This window comes from Protopterus annectens, chromosome 1.part2, assembly GCF_019279795.1.
Source record: "Protopterus annectens isolate FY-2018-M chromosome 1.part2, PAN1.0, whole genome shotgun sequence".
NCBI lineage: Eukaryota > Metazoa > Chordata > Ceratodontiformes > Protopteridae > Protopterus > Protopterus annectens.
The window spans coordinates 354268322-354289571 of NC_056727.1; the positions used below are offsets into that span (position 1 = coordinate 354268322).

Consider the following 21250-nt stretch of genomic DNA (forward strand, 5'->3'; position numbering starts at 1 on the left):
AAGCTGGTACTTAAGAGACCACCTTAACAAAATCTGAGTCTTGCTCACCTTAATAAGAGAAGATAGTCAATTCCACAGAACAAGGGTCAAAGAGAAAAAAAGATCTACCTTATATCTCAAGCCTGGTTTTGGGGGGGGGGGGTAGTAGCCCCTCACCTGGTGACTTGAGCTAGTTGCCAGGAACACAAGGTTAACAATAGGTATTTTAAATAGGTGGTACCCAGATTATGTAGGACTCACTAAATAAATAACAGACTTTAAAAAGAGAGACACAACTGGCAGATAGCACCAATTCTGCAGCAATAGAATTATATAGGAAAATGAATATAATTGCTACAGAAATCTGAATTCACGCAAAGCAAGCAAGGTCTGTATCATTGGTAAACAGCACTAAAGTATTCAGATGAAACAATTCAGGCAAAAATTGCATTGGTAACAATTGATAATTTCACACATGGAATAAGATGTTTGGAGCCATATGATACACTCAGAAGAAAGGTGACCTAATAACCACTGAAATCTGGACCTTTAGTGTCAATATGTTATGAAACACTATACCCAGATTCTTATCCCAAGTTGAGAACTCTGACTATCAATACAAACGAGGAGTTTAGACAAAGGATCTTTGAATAGTGAAGAGTAGCATCCAGCTATACAGCCTCTGTTTTCACTGAAATAACCTTGAGTAAACTGTTACTCATCCAAGTGAGGATGGGAAACAGGCAGTCTTCCACGGTGCTAAGACCAGAACCTAATTCTAAGAAAAGGAAAAGAAAACTGAATATCTGCAAAGATTAGTAACAAATATGTCTACCTTGTATAATGAGCCTCAAAACATGAGAGATGAGAGTAACAAATCAGCCAAACTGGAACTTTGTGGCACCCAGCATTTTAACTGGTAGCTCCATAAGGAATTATCTCCCGATGTAACCTTTTGAAAATGACACAAGAGGTAAGAGAGAAACCAACATAGTTCAGAAGTGGAAAGGCCACAATTTTGTTTGAAAATGCTCTAATAGAATCCCATGGTTAACTGTGTCAAAGGCTGCTCAGGATCAAGCACGACCAAAACAGCATATATACTTATATCGCTTGCCATGATACACAAGTTATAACCCTAAATACAGATGTCTCAGTCTCGGTGCTTTGGCAAGATCAAATGCCCAAAACGCATGGCTCCAAAAGGCCTTGAAATGAAAGACAGAAATAAAGCTGTTTGTAGGCCGACTTCTGACAACCTTTTCAAAAAGAAAGCAGTTAAATACAGGTTAGGAGAGTCTACAAATCTACTAAAATCTAAAGTAAGTTTCTTAAGATTGGGAGTGACTACTGCCTTTTTAAACTGGAGGAGATTCCCAATTTCACATGCTTATACAGTCACAGGAGTGACTGTACCCAGCGACTCCAAGCAATATTTAATATAACAGTATGCTAGAAGGACAAATGCAACATTCGTGACATCTTCATAGCTGATACAATTAAAGCCAGTCCAAAAGAAATAAATGCAATCGACATCAAGACCACCTGAAGGCTCAATGGACACAAAGACACTCCTAAATGAAGACACCATAGCCACCAATAAACATGTAACCTCTTCACATTTAGTAGACAGTGACTCTCTATAAACCCTGAGAGAGGTAGGGCTGTACAGCCTACAAACGAGTCAGAAGAGCAAGAGCACAGCTGGACAGTTTAATAAGGCAGAAGACACACCACATGAGAATCCTGCCTTCTTACATGAGCTCTTTGAGTGATACTTAGCAGCCTGATTGTTCAATCCAAGTATATTCCTTAATCAAGCACATCCTACAGGATTGTGCATTCCAACCTTTGTTCCATCATTCATAGTTTACAGAGTTCTCAGTCACACATACATTCCATGGTCATGACAGGTTTAAGAAATACATGTTCATAGGTTCATAATAGGCTATCTGCCCTAGGGCATTTATAAGCCTAGCCAGAGTGTGTTTGGCTTTCGCCACACATTTTAAATTAATTTTGCTATGCCCTTTTTTGAGGTTAGTATACTGTGCCTCTGTCTAACAGTGACACAGAAGTGATACCTGGGGTAAACCTATGATCCCTCATCCACTCATCAAGATTCCTCTTGAAGAGAGTCAATGAGGGACTCTGCCTAACCTGGACTGGGATTTTATTCCAGAGTGAAGGGAGCCTCTGGGTTATGAATCTGTCCCTCCAGCATGTCCTATTTATTTCAGTGCTGAGGTTCAAGTCTCTCGAGCGTGTAGCTCGATGGGATTTGAATTTTCTGAGGTGCAGCATGTCCATTAATTCCGGGTCGGACATGGCTTTATACGTCAGGCACAGATCGCCTCTGAGCAGGCAGTATGCCACTGAGTACAGCTGGAGTTTCTTTAACCGGGCAGCATATGGCATCTGTTTGAGCCCTTTGATCCTCTTGGTGAGGTACTTTTGGGGTCTTTCCAGTTGCTGCAGGTGTCTGGTAAGGTACATCCCAAAAGGGGCATTGTACTCAATTATGGGCCTGATGAGGGATGAGTAAAGAGGCACGATGACCTCCCCTGATCTAGATGTGAATCCCTTCATGATTAGGTGGGCTATATAAAATGTTTTTCTAACCACTTTGGCCACGTGGTTGTCAAATGACAGATTGCAATCAACTTGGGTCCCCAGGTCCCTAATTACTTCTTCCGTACTTAATGGATTACCACTTATGTGGTAACTTGTGGGCACTTTGTTTTTGCCAAAGGGGATGGCTATACACTTTTTGGCATTTAGCTTGAGGCCATGGCTCTGGCACCAGTTGTCTGTTTCTATGAGGCCCTTTTGGAGGATGCTTGTGTCGGCTGGAGAGTCGATTATGACACCCAGTTTGCAGTCATCTGCGAACTTGGTCAGCCACAGTCCTTCCGTGTTGGCCTGTACCTCTGAGAAATATATACCAAACAAGAGAGGTCCCAGGACTGAGCCTTGTGGGATGCCACTTGTAACTGGTTTGGAGTCTGACATGGCTCCAGCAATTCTAACCATGTGGGTTCTGTCCTTGAGCCAGTTTGCAACCCATCTAGTGACATAGGGGTTTATATTTAAGCTGGTGAGCTTATCTATAATGCCTGAGTGGGGTATTGTATCGAAGGCTTTTGCAAGGTCCAGGTAGGCTGTGTGGACCACCTTCCCCTCGTCAATGGCCTTGGTGACTGTTTCAAAGAAATCGACGAGGTTTAAGTGGCAGGATCTGCCCTTAAAGCTGAACTGGGTAGGATCCAGTGTCTGTAGGTCCCCAATATCTTTATTTATAAGGTCCATGATGATCCTTTCCATAGCTTTGCAGACCAAGCTAGTCAGGCTTATGGGGCAATAGTTTCCAGGATCCGTTGAGGCACCACCTTTGTGGAGAGGGACCACCGTTGCTGTATGCCACTCTTTGGGTACATATCCTGTAGTAAGGCTGAGATTGAACAGTAGTTTTATGTTTGGGTTTACCTCTTCTTGGAATTCATGTAGGACGCAGCCGGGGCACCGTCTGGTCCCATTAATGCTGTGTTTTTTGCTTTGGAGAGGGCAGCTCTTACCTGAGCATCTGAGATGTCAGGGGGGCAGCACTCTGCTGGGATAGATATTTGCCCTTTGGTGGGAGAAGTTTGCGCTGAACCTGTCAGCTAGGATGTTGGCAATGTCTGTGGGTTCAGTGTATTTTTTGTCATTTTGGACTAATTCTGAGCATATCTGGGAATTCCCACCCAGGTTCCTAACATAACTAAAGAAAGCCTTGTGATTATCCTTAGTGTCCTGTGCAATTTTTCTCTCGAAGCTGGCCTTAGACGATTTTATGAGTGCCCGTAGTTTTTTGCTAATACTGATCAGAGATGCCTTCCCTTTTTGGGATTTTGCTCTATCATGTAGTAGCTTCCTCCTTCTATTGTATAGTTTGTTTATGGCTGGAGTCCACCAGACAGGATGTCTGCCTTTGGAGGATTGGGTCTTAGTTTTATTTCGGATTGCATGATCCATGCATTCCTGAAGGTGTTCATAGAATGCGTTTATAAAGGATTCTGCGGTCTGGGCCGTATTTTCCAAAGGCCCGGGGGCTTTGAAGGATTCCACCTCGGTTTTGAGGAGTGTGAAATTTGCTTTAGAGAAGTTTTTCACTGTGGTTTTCTGGGCAGGGGGTGGGGTCGGGATGTGAATATCCAGAGAGATTAGTTTATGGTCTGATCTTACCAGTGAGGGATACACTTCTGGTCTGGAGCATAGAGTCCCCATGTTGGTGATGATCAGGTCCAGTATGTTTTCCCCTCTTATGGGAGTGGTAACAAGTTGTTCCATAGCATTTGAGTTTATAAATTCTAGGAACCTTTGGGCTAGGGTGTTGGAGCTAGAGTAATGCTCCCAGTCTATGTTTGGGTAGTTGAAGTTGCCCAATATAATGGTGTTTTGAGAGACCTTCATATTTTCCAGTGTTCTCAGGAAGGCCGAGTGGAGTTCCTGGGTTTGGGAGGGTGGTCTGTAGCAGGCTATAAACTGGAAGGCAGTTTTACCCACTGTTAGTTGCACATGGATAGTCTCTGATGCTTCGTGCTGTGCCACCAACCTGGAGGTGTGGGTATCTTTGACGAATATCGATACTCCCCCTCCTTTTGTGGTTTGGTCCAAGTTTTGGGGCCGAAAAGCATGGTATAAGGTATAACCCTGGCAGTGCTGGGGTGCTCTCAGGAGCCTTGAACCAGGTTTCTGTTACTGCACAGATATCGATGCTCTCCATGCTAAGGAGAGTTTCGAGTGCATGCATCTTGAGGTTTAGACTTCTGGAATTGAGTAGCATTACTCTTAGTTTCTTATCCCTTGTGATACCTATGGAGGTGGGTTTGTCTTTTGAGCCTTGCCTAAAAAAGGCACTATGGGGGTAGCAAGAGCCTTTGCCAATATCCAAAAGCCCAGGGGTGATAGGTGCAAGCCGTCCCCTAGCGAAGCATCATGGCTTGTCGAGCATGTCATCCCATGTTGACAGGCATTGGATCCCCTTTGAATGACACCAATACTTAAGCCAATTGTTGAAATTGATCATCTTGTCTTCATATTGTGGCATCATTATTGGTGAAGGTAAGATGCTACTCAAGGTCAGGGTCATACCGGCCTGGGCTACAAGCTCAGAGAGCTCCTCTATGTCTCTTTTCATGTAGTCCAGGGAGGTACATTTCAGGTCATTCACACCAGCATGGACAATGACTGAGTCATATTTGTACTTGCCTTGGAGTGACCTGAGTGCTTGCGTTATGTGGTGGATCCTAGCGCCCAACAGGCAGCTCACCGTGACCTTCTTTGATTACTGTTCTGACATGGAAGCATCTGCAGACCAACTGACTGCTCTATTTTATGTAGTCACAAGGTGATACAGACTGCAAGCATTATCCTCCACAAGGAAATGGTCCAGCACAGATATCAACTCACCACTTGCAGCACGTCTCAAAATCCCTACCTAGCACTAGTTCAATACTAACTGGTAAACTATGTGAAACTCCAGAGAAAACTGGTGAGAAAGTAGTCAGATCATGAAACCAGTCTCACTGCCAAACCAAGTGTGCCCACTCTAGTCTGGACCATCAAAAAGCCCAGTGAATATTCATGACATCAAGTCCCAGAAGAAACAATGTAAGTGAAGCACACTTTCTCCACTACGTTAAGACACTCAATGTTAAGTTCATGTGACTATTCCTCAACCTAGGCATTAAAGTATCGCCAAGCTAATTCAGTGTCTTCCAGCACTCTGTTGAAGTCAGTGAACTCTTCCAGAAATATCCCAAGATATATAGGCGAGTGCTCCTGCCCAATAATATAGTTACAGGAGCTGCTTATTCCACAGTAATTATAGATTAGTAATGGTCAGATTGTACTTGGTTCTCATTTGTTGGTCATCCTGTGTTAAGACTTTTATTATAGCAGGGACTTTTTTTCCCCTCTATGCTTTTGGGCAGTAGTTTCTTCATATCTTCCTCTTACATGGTGACATAAAGGCGTTTCTAGTAATCAAAGAAATGAGGGTCAGGATTGGGTGTTAACTTTTTAATCCTGACTTGGATTGAACAAATTCTAACTACTCTTGGCCACCTCAAGATGAAACCACTCTTGAAAAAGGGTGTCTGCTCTCCCAGTGTAGCAAATGTGAAGCTGAGGTTGGGTCAAGTGACCTGGTAATATCTGGCTCTGTTATTTAGTACCAGATACATGTGTATCAAGCTGTGTTAGTGTCCAGTGCTTTGTAGTTTCCTGCTTTCATAAGCAGGACCTATGAGTAACTTTGGCCTTCATATGGAAATGGCATTCCCACCTGAGTTCACTGATGTTCAAGTCTCACACACAGCAATATCAGCAATGGAACTAGTGATGTGCTACAGTTTTAAATATGAAATGTCACAGAATTACTGTGGAATATGCAGTTCCTGGAAGTACACGTTCCCAAGGAGAATGTGTTGGATCTGGCTAGGATCGCTGGAACAAGTTGGTTGGAATGTAAGTTATCAAAAGTATGCACAAGCAGCATACTACATTTACTCCTAAGGAGAAACATTCTCAAACTCATTAATGCACATGCAGTACACTAAATTCCTGTCAGAAATCCTTCACAAGTCAAATTAGTATGACCGAAATAAATAGCAGGTAAACTGTCACAGGATGAACACAAGCAGTACATGTTTTGTAAAAGCACAAGCAGTCCAGTAAAATCTTGCCAGAACCCTTTAGCAGTAAAATTAGTCTGAGAAAAAAATGCAAGTAAGTTGTCACAGCGGTAGCACAAGCGCTACATACCCTGTAAAAGCACAAACTGTACAGAAACTCCTTAGAAATAAGATTGCATCTGACAGAATAAATTGCAGGTAAATTGTGGCAGCATGAGGACAAGCAGTACATTCCCTTTTGTTGTCTCTTCTCAAATTAAACATTGCCCAACATTTAAAGTTTTACAAACATTGGAAAGTTTCCATAAGCAGTACATTTCTACATTAATTAAACACAGAGGTCCCAGACAGACAGTAGTTAAGAAATACTATGTTCCTTAAAGTGACCGTAACATACATATATATATACATATATATATATATATATATATATATATATATATATATATATATACACACACACACACACACACATATATATATATATATATATATATATATATATATATATATATATATATATATATATACACACACATTTTTTTTTACATACGCATACTGAAGTAAAATCAGACAGAAATAGTTGACAATCTTGACTCAATGTACATAGATGGGTAGTTATGGAGAAAGCATCTTAAAATATTAAATACATATGAAAAAGGGCAAGACGTTTTGAAATGGACACAACTGGAAATACATGTAAAAAAGAAAAAGGATGCTCTGATTTCTAACAATGCATGACAAATTACTTTTGAATTAGCAGAGAGCTAATAACATTTTGGATATAACTGTAAACAATTCTTAAGCTTTTAATAAAGAACTACTCTTTTCAGTAAATGATATGGGATCTTTTATATCCCCTTGAGCTTCCACTAACTTTGGAGAGATGGAACCTGGGATTAATAGCACATTCAAACGACGGCATCCCCTCACATTGCAGTACAGTGTCAGAACTAAAGAATAAATCCAAATAACTTGATGTAGAAAACAAATCACCAACCTTCTGATTATTCCAGTGGAGAACAAGCTATATTTTATGAAACTGATACCAATAATAGCAAAGGAGGCAGGTTCCCTATTGAAATCGCAAAGGTCCACTTACCCGAATACAGAAATGTCAACACGTGTATGTCGATCCGCAAAAACACCTATTGTCCTGAAGTGCGAAATCCGAAATGTCGAATCGTCATGGTTGGCCCTCCTGCGGTATAGCTCCGTAAGGTAAGTGTGCAATAGTTACGGACCTTAGGGTTAGGGTGTGGGTTAAGGTAAGTGCATAGATAGTAATATATGTAAGGTTTAGTGTAGGGTTAGAAGTAGGGTTTTGTTAAGTGTATGTGTGTGGGTTATTTATTTTGTTTGGGTATAGCTCCGTAAGGTAAGTGTGCGATAGTTACGAACCTTAGGGTTAGAGTGCGGGTTAAGGTAAGTGCATAGATAGTAATGTATGTAAGGTTTACTGTAGGGTTAGAAGTAGGGTTTTGGTTAGTGTATGTATGTGGTTTGTTTATTTTGTTTGAGTAGGTAGTATGTAGCGCGCGGTGGGGTTGGACGACTAAGACGGTTTGAGATTTTGAATTTTGCAGTTTAGGGCGTTCGGAATATTCGCGGTTCAGATAATATGTGTCGATGATTCCATATTCGCTGACTAGGACTTTCGCGGTTGTAATATAGACCCAAGGAGGCATGCTTGCATTTTAAGAGGGGGTTATGGTAATGTGAGATTTCAGATGAAGATCTTTAATAACTACAACAAGCTACTTTACTTCTGTACTTTTAGTCTATATCATGTACATTAAAGACCATTTGATAGTACAAAAATATTAAAAATACATGTATCCTCCCTCACAATTTACAACTGCTGAAATAAATATTTACTTACTTACCTGTATGAGTTCTTCTATGGCCATTTAGTTTACCCTTGTCAGCAAAAGAAGCTCCACAGACTTCACAAATGTAAGGTTTTTCTCCAGTATGCGACCTATAACGATCCAAAAATGATTTTAGTATTTGGATTACTCTAGAAAACTAAGAAAACAATACTAAGCTTATCAACTAACCTAACATGAATTTTAAGTTGAGATGGCTGGGCAAATCGAGAATGGCAAATTAAACATTCATAAGGTTTCTCGCCTGTATGAGTCCGCATGTGAAATACAAGAGCAGTCCTAGAGCTCAAAATCTTTCCACAAACGGAACAAAGTGGACGTTTTACACGCCCCTCATGTGTACGCATGTAATGTGTTCTCACATCTCGTTTCCTTTTAAAAGTAGCATTACAAAGAGTGCAAGCAAATTGCCTTTCTTCTGTATGAACACAAGCACGATGCTCCTTCCAGCTGTTATAACTTGTGAATGCCTTGCAGCAAATATCACACTGATAGACTTTTCCAGGCAGTGACTGATGAGCCTCCTTACAATGATCTACATATCTTTTACGGGAAAAAAACTGATCACTGCAGTGATCGCACGTTATTAAGTATGATGAGTTTTTATCAACAGACTGCTTATCATTTTTTTTAAGTTTAAAGATCTCATCTAAGCTTTTTTCATCTGCATCTTTACAAGTTGCGAAATCTTCATCATCAGAACTTTCCTCATTATCTTTTGCATCCTCTTCATCACAGTCAGACTCTGCTGCCTCTTCATCATCATCTTCACTACACCCTTCCTCTTCTCTCTTAAAAATGTCTTCTTCTTCCTCTTCATCCTCTGCATTTTTATTGTCATTTCTTTTTGCCTTTGCCTCTTGCCTAGAAGAATAATCTATGCCTGAATCAGAACAGCCTTTTCTAGTTTCCTCCTCCACCACCTCCAGGTTCCTTTTAGGACTTGTAAAATGCTTCATATTTTCTGGTTTATCTGGTATCTGTCTTTCATTACCCATGCCATCTGCTACAAAGCTAGCAGCCTCTTCATCAACACCACCATCTAACTGGTCGGAAGGTGGTACCAACTTCCAGTACGCAGGCATATGCTTCTTTTCTTTTCTAGATTCATGTATTTTTCTGTTATAATAAAAAAGCACACATTAAAACATACTGTAGTTCTCAAAACATGTACAGTAACATTTTTTTACACTTCACATGACGTTAAGAAAACACGGCCAACCATACATTTACATAAATCACTTGACACTTTAAAATTAGCCAGACAAGTGTAACACTTTGCCAAGTTATTAAAGATGCTACAAGGAGGCAAATCTTTGAATACCACAGGAATTTGGAGATTTTAATTCATACTTAGTAACAGGTGGTATTAACTATTTTATGTTACTATATGATTGTCCTACAGAGACTAAAAGCAGTTTAGACAAGCTTGGTAAGACAGTGCACTAGAACTGGCAATATAATAAACTTGTTAGAACCCTCAACAACTACAAGCTGGCAAACCCAACATTTGACTTGATGAAACTAGGGAAGACGTGGGGGACATACCATTTTAAATTTGTTGCCTTAGCATATCAGAAGGAACAGCAAGCAGTGTGTAATAAGCACACACCAGTTTTGCAACTAAATGCACCAGTAAAGAATTGCCTTAAACATGGATGGTTACACCTTCAGTAATTTACACATATCAAGATGTCAACATCTTTAGTCTACGAGAAAAATGAAACTCAGTCTTGAATATATTGCCCTTCCTAAATTGTGTGTGTGGAAACTGCAGTTTAATGAACCATACTGTCCTCCGTAACCTAAATATATCCACTCAGGATGCAGTACAAAGATCTACATTAATATAACCTTTGTACTCAAATACACACTGGAAAGACATATTTGGGATTCAGAAATAATTAATAAAATTTGTTATGTGAAACAACGAGTTGAGCTGCAATGTGTAAGGTGGAGTCAATTCATAGGCATATGTAGCATGCTCATACTACTCTGGAAAACACTGCAGTTATTATGTACAAATATACAATGATATGCAAATAAGTGACAAAAATGAGGGTAGTTGTGAATGCAAATGAGGATGCACAGCATGGTGGCATAATTCAGAAATGTATAAAAATTCTATGATGAGTCACTTCACAAAGCAAATTTGTACACTGTCATTTCTCAGTGAACAGACAGCTCATGTTAAAATGCTACAAGTATCAGCTAAGCAGCATTTGTTAGGGTTGATTTCTGCAGCCATGGTTATGATAGCGCAAAATGTCAACCCTCCCCATCACAGACTGATCAGACTGCACCTAATCTACCATCACACTTTCACAACAGGAGCACAGTCAAACACTACTGTGTGGACTAAGACCACATACAGGAGCGTCGAGACATGAGACATCCATGTAAGCAATGTGTGAAATACTAATCTCTGTGGACTCTAAGGTATGTGAAGCATTAACCATCCTTGCTACATGGAGCCTCCAGCAGTCATCGGTGGAGAAAGTTTTTTTGTTTTTGTTACGGGAGTCTGCCTCACAAACACTGTACCAGTTCTTTGACATCATTCTACAGCATGTGGGAGAGAATCTTCAAGTCCTATGGAAGCAAAGGTGAGAAACATATCTATGCAGACATTCTATGAAAAAGCCCACTTTCCTAAGGCTCTAGGGGGTCAATGACTGTACACACATTGTCATCAAGGCCCCAGCTGGTCCACATGGCTATCAGTATGTTGATCAGAAGAGTTTCCACTCAACTGCCAGGTAGAGTGCAATGCACATGGTATTATTTATAAATGTGTCTGTGCATGATCTTTGCAGTTAAGCCAATCCCTACATCTGGCACACATTTAACCTCCAACAGAGATTTGTGCAAGATGAAATCCCACAGTGTCATTTACTAGGAGTTATGTACTTACCATAACTTGGCATACGTGTTATCCTATGTCATCAGTCATCACACGATAGGGTCTTGGACCGGATATCAGATCCGAGCCGGCAAAATACTACAGATAGATCCCAAGGCTCTAATTCCTCTCTTTCCCATGATGTCCTGCCACACTTTAACCCCCAGATTCAGTTTGCTGCAATGTGTCTCAATACTACTCCCACAAGACTGAAGGGAAACTCCAACTTCCTCCCTGATCTACATGGCAAGGGGATGGAAGGAGGGAAAGATGTGATGAATGATGACATAGGATAACACAGATGCCAAGTTATAGTAAGTACATAACTCCTAATCTGATGTTATCAAATCATTCATCACAATAGGGTCAGAGCCCCCAGCTACCATAAATCTTGGGAGGCCTCAAGGAAGGACATGCCGGAGCACCGTGGAGCCAGAAGGAAGCCCTGCTCCTAGAAACCAGATAAAGATTGTAGTGACAAAAAATGTGTGAGGGCTAGACCAAGTGGTAGCAGCTCAAATGCCATCAATAGAAAGCCTTGCAACAAAGGCTCAAGAAGTTGCTACAGACCTAGTAGGCGTCGTCTTGACATTTCTTGGAATCTCAAGGTGATTAAGATCATAGACAGTAAAGATGCAGCTAGATATCCATTTAGAAATAGTGACCTTAGAAACTGGAAGGCCATGCATATTAGGGGAAAAGACCACAAAGAGCTGTTCTGGCTTATGAAAACCTTTTGTCCTATGCAGGTAGAACTGCAACTGTCGGTGAACGTCCAAGGTATGCAGGATAATACTCCCCTTTGTTGGAATAGCTGGGGAAGAAAACTGGAAGTTGAATACATTGGTTTACAGATGATTTGGAAGCAATCTTGGGCAAGGAGGAGGGGGTTCATCCTAAGAGAGACTCTGTCCTTGTGAAAAATCAAGTAAGGAGGAATAATGGTAAGTGTTTGCAGTTCTGAAACCCTCCTAGCTGAGGTAATAGACACAATAGCCACCAGGAAGGCCGTCTTCCAAAACAGGAACTTGAAGTCACAGGAACTAGCAGGCTCAAAAGGACACCTAGTCAGAGACTGCAAAACCAGCATGAGGTCCAAGGGAGACAAAGAGTCCTTAATCAGAGGCTGAAGCAGAAGAAACCCTTTCATAAATGCTTTACAAAGCCTGGAAGAAAAGGTAGAGTCAGAGCTCACATTAAAGTTGGAAGTCACTGCCAACTGAAGCTTGCTCCTACTTGGAAAAGGGAGGACAAGAAAAAAGTATATCTGAGAATGAAGCAGAAAAGGGATCCAGATGCCTGCTCTTAGCCTAGCTAGAAAACCTTTTACACTTACCTTCCTAGTAGAGAGTTTCTAGGAGGCTAGAATGATACGTTGAATGGGGGACGCTAGCCTAGACTGTTTTATGATCACTGGAACTGCAGAAACCATGCAATTAGATGAAGTGTCCAAAGGTTTAGGAGAGGAAGCCCCAATGGATGGGAGAAATCAGATCCTGTTGAGGATCCAGTACCAATGGCGGATACTTCAGATGAGACTAAATGAAGGGGAAAAATGGTTGACAAGCCCAGAAAGGGGCAATGAGGATAAGGGATGCCCTCAGGCTTAGCGCTTTCTGCAGAACCTTGGGTATTAAGGGTCAGGAGGGCAGGTGTAAAGGAGACTCAGAGGCCAGTAGTGAACTAGAACATCCCTTGGTGACTCCCCCTGAGGGGGGGGGGTCAGGGCAAAGTACCTGCTGCATTTATGGTTGGCTGGGAAGTCAAACAGGTCACCACGGTTGACTCCAATGGTCAAAAATCTGCTTTGTCACTGAAGGATTGTGGGACCACTCGTGAATACTCAAGATAGCTCTGTTGAGCCTGACTGCCAACATGTTCAAATCCCTGGGTATGTGCATTGCAATAAGGAAGCAGCTGGAGGACATCGTTCATTCCCACACTCGCATAGCCTCTCTGCACAAGGGTTAAGAACATGTTCCCCACAGTTTGTTGATGTACCAGACGACTGCCATGTTGTCTGTCTGAACTGCAATCATTCATAGAGGGAGACAGCCCTAGAAGGATTGAAATGATAAAAGAACTGCTCTCATCTCTAGAACATTTACACGCAACTTGGACTCTACTGGGGACCACGTACCTTGGACAGTCTTCCCCTGAAAATGCCCCCTCCCCCCACCACGGTGGGCGGTGGGACAGAAAAGGGTCTGCCTACAGAGAGATCCTGATACTAAAGCCACAACTGGAGGTGATGTTTGCACACAGGCGTCAGTTTTATTGTCATACATGAGAGATGAAGCAGGACTGACTACTGGACAGCTAAGGTCCATTGCAACACTCACATGTGGTACCTGGCCCAGGGGAACGAGATGAATGGTCGAGGCCATTGAGCCTACAGCCTGAAGAACCAGGTAAACAGAGGGGCGCAAAAGGTGTAAAATCTGAGTGACCTGCTCCCGTATCAGCTGAATTCTGTGCAAGGGTAAGGCTGCAATCTCTGAAACTCCTATAAATTCCAAACGCTGAGAGGGGATCTGGTTGGATTTTGCGAGGTTAACAGTTATCCTCAACTGATGGAAGAGGGAGAGAACATACTGAACTGCCTGTATCAGTCAATGCCTCGAAGGAGCCAATTAAGGCACGGAAAGACCTGGAACCCCTGCAGTCGCAGGTGAGCCACCACCACTGCCATACATTTGGTAAACACCTGTGGTGAGACCAAGGGGTAGGGCTCTGAACTGGTAATGATTGGCTCCCAGACGGAAGTGAAGATGTCTCCTGGAATGCCTGTATTTTGATGTGATAGTAAGCTTCCTGGAGATCCACAGAGCACATCCAATCTTCCTTTCACAAAAAGTGGCAGAATGGACTAAGCAGTGACCATCTGGAACATTGATTTCTTCACTGAAAGATTGCGCTCGCTGAGATGCAGAATAAGACGTAGGTCCCCCATCTTTTTTGGCACTAAAAAAGAAGCGAGAGTAAGCACCAGATCCTCTTTGTCCTGCTGGGACCTCTTGGATTGCTCTCTTTAGAAGAAGATGTTGAACTTCTTTGAAGGCCAACTTCTGGGAGATAACACCTTACCGTAGGGGGGTTCCGAGAAGGGAATAAAATAGCCCCTGGAAACGATACTCAATACCCACTGATCAGAAGTGATGCTCATCCAGGCTTGTGCGTGTAGGGAAATTCAACCAACTGCCTCCAGGCAGAGCAGTCGGGCAGTGCTTCAGGAGCACTGACAGGGCTGCTCAGAGAATGGTTCCCTGGAGCCCTGATTTTGCAGACCCCCCCCCCCAAGCCTTTCAAACCATTCTCCCTGTCTTTGGAAGAGGATTTAGGAGGAGCGTCCTGAAAGGGAGACTGTGCCTTATGGAACCACATCTTCCTAGCTCCCATTTGGGTCTTAGAGAAGGACCTTTGGGGAACTGAAAGATTGATCCTGACTGCAGACAGAGTATTCCCTTCCTGCTCATTGCAGGTTAAAGCATCCTTCATGGAAGGTCCAAAAAAAGAGTGGAACCATAGAAAGGGAAATTGGTAAAGGACGCCTTGAAAGGTTCCACAAACCCCCATAAACGCAACCAGGCATGACGTCTTAAAGCAATGCCTGTGTCAGCTGACAGGAGAGGTAGCATTCACAGCACTGAAAACTAACCTCATCGAGGAATTCTCAAGGGAAGTCAGAGTGGATAGTTTGGAAGACACCTTCTTGAGGTCTTCCACCGGCAACAACTCTGTAAGGGAAGTGGAAAGCTCTTGGACCAAATCCCTTTGGAGGTGGAAAACAATGTGTCAAATAATATGTCACTCTCGGTCCAAAGGTAGCTGAGGCATACACCTGCTTCCCAAAACAGTCCATCACCTGAGACTCCCTGTTTGGGGGATGGACTGTGGAGCTCTGCTCTGCTAGCCCCTTTTTCATGGTGACGGCAACCACGATGGCATCAACTTAAACTCCTTTGCTCCAGAAAGAATGGTCTGCAGGAGGACTCAAATATGTCAGCCCTTTTTGGAACAGGGTCCACGATATCTGGTTCCATCCAGGCCCAGCTGGAGATCAGATCCAGCAACTCGTCATCAGGAGGGACACCCAGGAGGTAGACAGGCCCATCCCAAGGCCTTCAGAAATATGGACTCCACCAGAGACTGGGGTTGGGGAGACCATCTGCCCTTTTGTTTCAAAAGCTCAAGGATGTCTCCAAAAGAGACATTGTAGGGCGGAGATCTGGGGAACCTGTCTCCTTCTTCGAGGTTCATATCCTTGGTGAGGACTCCACAAGGGAGTCCAAGTGCCTCCTCTTGCACATTCTCCTTCGATGAACCTCCTCTGTTAGGGGCTGTGGGGCGGACTCGTAAAAGATAGGGACTCCCAGAGGGGAGGAAACCCCCTGAAGGCTTGATTGAGAGGGTTGACCCTAGACAGGATGGGAGGCCTTGCTGGCCAAATTAGAGGGAGGGAGGTAGAAAAGGACCTGGAGGTGTGGCAAAAAACTCCAGACCTGGAGAATGTCCTCTCTACCACCCAGAAAGCTGAGGAGCTGGCAGCGGACCTGTCCCGCCCCCCCCCCCGTCTGAGGGAGAAGTCCCTTGGAGAGGACGAGTGTGTCCAGAAACAGCACCACAACCTGGATGATACCGACCCAGAACTATCAAAAGCCGAAATGCCAAGGGGAAGGGACTAGTCTGAGAAAACTGTACCAGATCTCCCTATCCCTGCAGAGCTGGCATCGACCACTCCAGTACAGGGCTCACCCCATTCCGAGGGAACAGAGTAAGCCTCAGACCTTGACAGGGTTGAAAAAGGGGAAATACAAGGCTTCGCCAGAATCTGGCCACTGATATCCTGGTCCCTAGAATCCAAGGCCATTGGGGTTGGATGAGGAGAAAGGGAAACCATGAGGAGTGACGCTCCCCTGGCCAGATGGGCAGGAGAAGCCGGGAGCCCCAACTCTATTTGGGCCTTGAGGAAGCTCATCATCATCCTGTCCATGTCTGAGGGCAAGAGACTCCTAGATCATCTACAGGAGGAAGAGGAGTGAGTAGACTTGGAGGGAGCTCTCCCCGGCCTACTGCACATTCCGGGGAGTAGATGTGATGTCTTGGAGCCGAATGGGACCTCTAAGGGACAGTAACCTCTTCCAAGACTATAACTGGATGTGATGACCTTGTCTGATCAGAAGGCTTAGCCAGCACAGTGGATGGATCAGACAAACTGGTTGGATCCAAGGCTGGCCTGATCATAGTCAGATCACAGGGCCTCTGATTCAGAGAGGCCCTGCTTGCGAAAGACTGCTCAGTGGCTCTCAGCTCTTAAGACCTTGGATCTGAGGAGGACCAGGCTGGAGTTGGATCCAGGTACTTAGGATACAACAGCTGCATTTTTTTTTTTTAGAGAGATGGCTGAAGAGAAGGGGCCTTCCTCTTCAGATTGGAAGATGAAGCCTTTGAGAGGAAAACAAAAGGCTCCCCTTGGGACAGACCCTTTAGCAGAAGTTTGTTGTGGTACTCCATCAAAGCCCTGGGGTTAAATGCGGCACAAAAGTCACATTCAACCTCCAGGTGCGGAGCACCCAAGCAATATACACACTCCTTGTGCACGTTGGAATGAGGTATTATCTGACCGCATGAGGAGTGCTTCTTAAAACAGGCTGGTTTATCAGAAATAATCTAACGAGGCTGACAAACTACAATACATCCCTATGAAAACCCCAAAAATAACTACCAACACAATCCTAACGGCTACCAGAATAAGGGCACCAGAAACCCCAAAACACTAATTAACTAATTAATAATAACTAAACCTAAACTACAGGAAGTGAAGTAAACACTACAATAATTACAAAAAAGTGCTACACTAACACTACACTAGAAGCTAACTAGAATTCAGAAAAAGGCACTTAACTAGTTAGAGCCACTGGAAACATGTCTGCACAGGATACATGACAAATGAGATCTGGGGGCCAGAGGGTGGCAGGGCATCATGGGAAAGACAGGAGCTAGAGCCTTGGATACATCTGTAGAACTTTGCCAGCTCGGATCCAATACTGGATCCAAGACCCTATCATGATGAATGATGACTTGGATAACATCAGATCTGACAAGTACACTCAATTCCACTACCAGGCTGCACAAACAAGCCGGCAAAATTAATTACATACTGTCCCCTCTTGTGTTTTGCAAATGTTGCTGTATACACTGTGGAGCTATGCTCACAAAACTGATGGACAACCTGCAGACCATGGCAAAGAAGCCATGCACTTCTGCACTGCTGTAGACATGTAACATTGTCCAGCATGTGTTCAGACTGCTGAACTCTTGATTCTGCAGGCTAGATTCCTCTAGTGGTGTAGTGCAGTATACTTCCAGAAGGCCCTGTCAGCCTTGTGTGCACTGACAGTGCATTAATACCTCTTCTACGCTTGGGTGAACATTTCCAGCTGTTGTTACTGTGCTGGTGCCATTTTGGTATCTGTACATGGGAACATACACCTGGGTAAACATCGTACAACAGCTCTAATACTCCAACAGTCATGCCACTCCTGTAGCTGCATTATGAAAGCCTGCAGTTCTGTATGTTCACAGGCCACTTCTCCATAGCCATCCAGTTGGGATGAGCTTTGGGAAGGATTAAACTGTAACATGTGGCCTGATATGGACATATGTTCACACAGGTAACACTATGCCCCCCTATGGAACACATCTGTAGCCTTAAACATTTAGCAGGTGTGCCTCTCCCACTCAACCCCGTTTCTCTGTTCATTTCAGCTGAACTCCTGTAGCAGAGCATGTTCCTTTCAACACATCCTTCTCTGTATGTGTTACCACCCAAAATGGCTATTCCAGAAACCTCTGTCATTCAGCAGTCCACCTGGTTCGCTGGGGATGAGTGGACCTGTGGCACACATGCTCATAGCCCCTTTCAAGACTCCCTATGTTATCAGTCCTGCCGTTTGCAGGCTGCTGTTGAGCAATGCCCTCTTAAAATAAGTATATGCATTCTGGATCTCCACCTGCTGTCTCCTTCCCAAAGCTGCTGTAGTACAAGCATTTACTGTAAATAACCCTCTAAGTGTTTGCTGTTATAATATATACTCACTACACTGTTGCAATGCTGACAGCACAATAAGCACCACAATACTGACTGCTTTTTATTGTGTTATTACTGGTCTCAGAGTGCTACAATTATGTAATGAAGTAATTCTGCTGAAATGCTGCTGAACTGCACAAAAACTGCAGCATGGTATTGGCCCTTCGTCAACCTATAGAGCATATGCTTGCTCGTGCATGTGTATGGTAGTCCATGAAACAATATGCACATGCCCAAACAGCTGCATTACAACTAAATGCCCAGACTTTGGCAATCCAGCAAGAGGTCTAAGCAGCACATGAACACATCAGTGCCATGGACAGTAGTGCACTACCACGATACACTACTGTATATAATGTCCAATAAAATCTCATTCAGTAAGCACTTTTTTCTTAAACAAGACATCTTCAGATTGCAGCAGTCTGAAGAAGTCTCGTTTAAAATGAAAGTGCTTACTGAATGAGATTTTGTCATTAAATTCTTTATTGGTCATTTCTTTCTTTCTACTGTTGATTTTATGGCATTAGTGTTCCAGTTGTTATTAGTGTGTATATGTAGGCTGAGGCACAATACCATGTGTGTCAGGCACATCTGCCACTCGTGCGCACGCACTCACACAAAATCTATTGTGGTTAAGCTACTGCACAATAGCAATGGGCTGTTTCATGCTTCTATGGTACTCATCAATGCACATCTCTTGGTTTTTCCAAGATGTGCATCAATGCGGCTCAGCTACCATTTCCCTCCTGGTTTCAATCTGTCACGTGACTCTGGCTTCCAGAAGGGCTAGATTTGGAAGGGTTCCCACGTTTTGCAGATTTATATCTGAGCCACTAAAAACAGCTAGTAGGGAACTCATGTGAGGACACTCAGTACAATGTAGATGTCTAGTACTTGCTTGCCAAAGCAATAAGTGAAAAACCAAAAACCAAAAAAAAAACAAAAAACTGCCAAATGTCTCAGGAGACCAAAAAAATAAAGACTTAGAGACCAAAAAAATAAAGACTTTCATGAAAACATAGTGAGTGCTTTCATCTTAAAAGATACCCACTCTGGTCTTGTATCTCCACTGTTGCCTCTTTTTGCCTCAGAACATCCCTTGATTGTCTATATCTTTGTGTGTTTACACCAGTTGCCTTCCCTATACCTTCTATCTTACCTGAATCAACCACTGCTTCCCTTCCACTCTAACCTTCTTCTCCAAGGAGCGCTGTGACATCCCCATGCTGGGACAGTAATCAAGGAACCTGAATCCTCATCACCGACACTGGAGAGGGACGTGCACAATTTCCCTTAAGAGCACACAGGGAACACACTCAGCCCATGGTCTGGATTTCTCTATATCTGTCCCCCCTGCAGGTCCTCATTAAGACTCTGCACTCTCTCAAACTGGTCTGCAAATGCCAGTAGCATGGTCTTTAGTGTAGAGTTTAACCTCTCCACAAGACCATTAGTCTGGGGATGATAGGGGGTGGTTTTTAGATGCTTCACCCCACAGAGCTCCCACAAACAAGCCAGCAGGTCTCTCATGAAATTCACACCTCTGTTGGTATGTCTCTTGGGAAACCTACCCTGCTGAAGATCTCTAGCACAGCATTTGCCACCTTTTCTGCCTTGACAGAGGACAGAGCCATTGCCTCAGGGTATCTAGTAGCATAATCTACTACCATTAGGATATACTTTTTCCCTGTGGAACTTGGTGTACTCAGAGGCCCCACAAAATCCATAGCTACACTCTGAAATGGCTCCTCAATCACAGGCAAAGGCATCAAAGGAGCTCTGACCTTGTCTGCTGCCCTGCCTACTTTTTGGCACTGCTTACAAGTTCTGCAGTATCTTGTTGCATCCCTGGCAATCCCAGGCCAATAAACGTTCTGCATAATACATCTCTTGGTACACTTTATGCCTATATGTCCTGCAAAAGGAATGTCATAGCTAGAAGTGCCAGATGACAGGCTCTGGGCATTACCAACTGTTGTATTACCTCACCTTCTAGCCCTCCCTTAGGGGTCCACTCTCTATACACCAACCCTTTGTTCCAGTACACAGACTCCCCTTTTCCTTGAGAAGCCTTGCAATGTAGGATCTGAGATTTGAGCCTGCCTCAACTCTATCTTTGTGACTTTTCCCAGCTTCCCTTCCACAGGAAGTCTGGTATCTTCTAACCGTGGTGCCCCACTGTCAGCCTGGGTACTACCACTTATCTCTGCCCTTGCAGTCAACCTGTCCAAGGGAACATCAGTACCTACCAGCAGCTGTGGCTCATTTTCAGGCTCACTGCTACAGGGTAGCTCCCTCCCTGAATTAGCCACATCACCACACCTGGCTTCAGGGCTGTGGTCTGTCTGGTCTCCTCCAGGCTACCAGACCCGCATGTTTGTCTCCAAGCCTGACTGAGTGTCACTACATGCACACAATGTACTGCATTATCAAAATCATTCCTTATCAAGACATCTGCAGGGATATCCTCAAATACACCTACTTGCTTGCTTCCTTTTCCACTCTCCCAGTCAAGGTGAACCCTAGGCCAAGGCATTTGGAATGGGATCCCTCCTAAAGCTCTGACTGGAGTGGACTTCCCAAGCAAGTAATGCTCCTCTTTAACCACTCCATGCTTCACAATGGTTATATCAGAGGCTGTGTCTCTCTTGGCAGTGGCCTTTTTTCCATCCACCAAGATAGGATACAAACACTGGTGGCAGTTTGGTACACC

The 21250-nt window shown here is 43.6% G+C and overlaps 1 protein-coding gene across 2 annotated transcripts in view; it reads right to left on the minus strand.

Annotated features, from left to right (window-relative positions):
• The window catches only part of LOC122789123 (GDNF-inducible zinc finger protein 1-like), a 399580-nt gene that overhangs the window by 245116 nt on the left and 133214 nt on the right, over positions 1-21250 (minus strand). For both annotated transcript variants that reach the window (XM_044056351.1, XM_044056342.1), the window contains 2 exons: positions 8717-9664; positions 8543-8637 (listed from right to left, as the gene is read on the minus strand). In XM_044056351.1, coding sequence (XP_043912286.1) covers positions 8543-8637; positions 8717-9664 — 1043 coding nt within the window. The remainder of the gene's footprint in view (positions 1-8542; positions 8638-8716; positions 9665-21250) is intronic.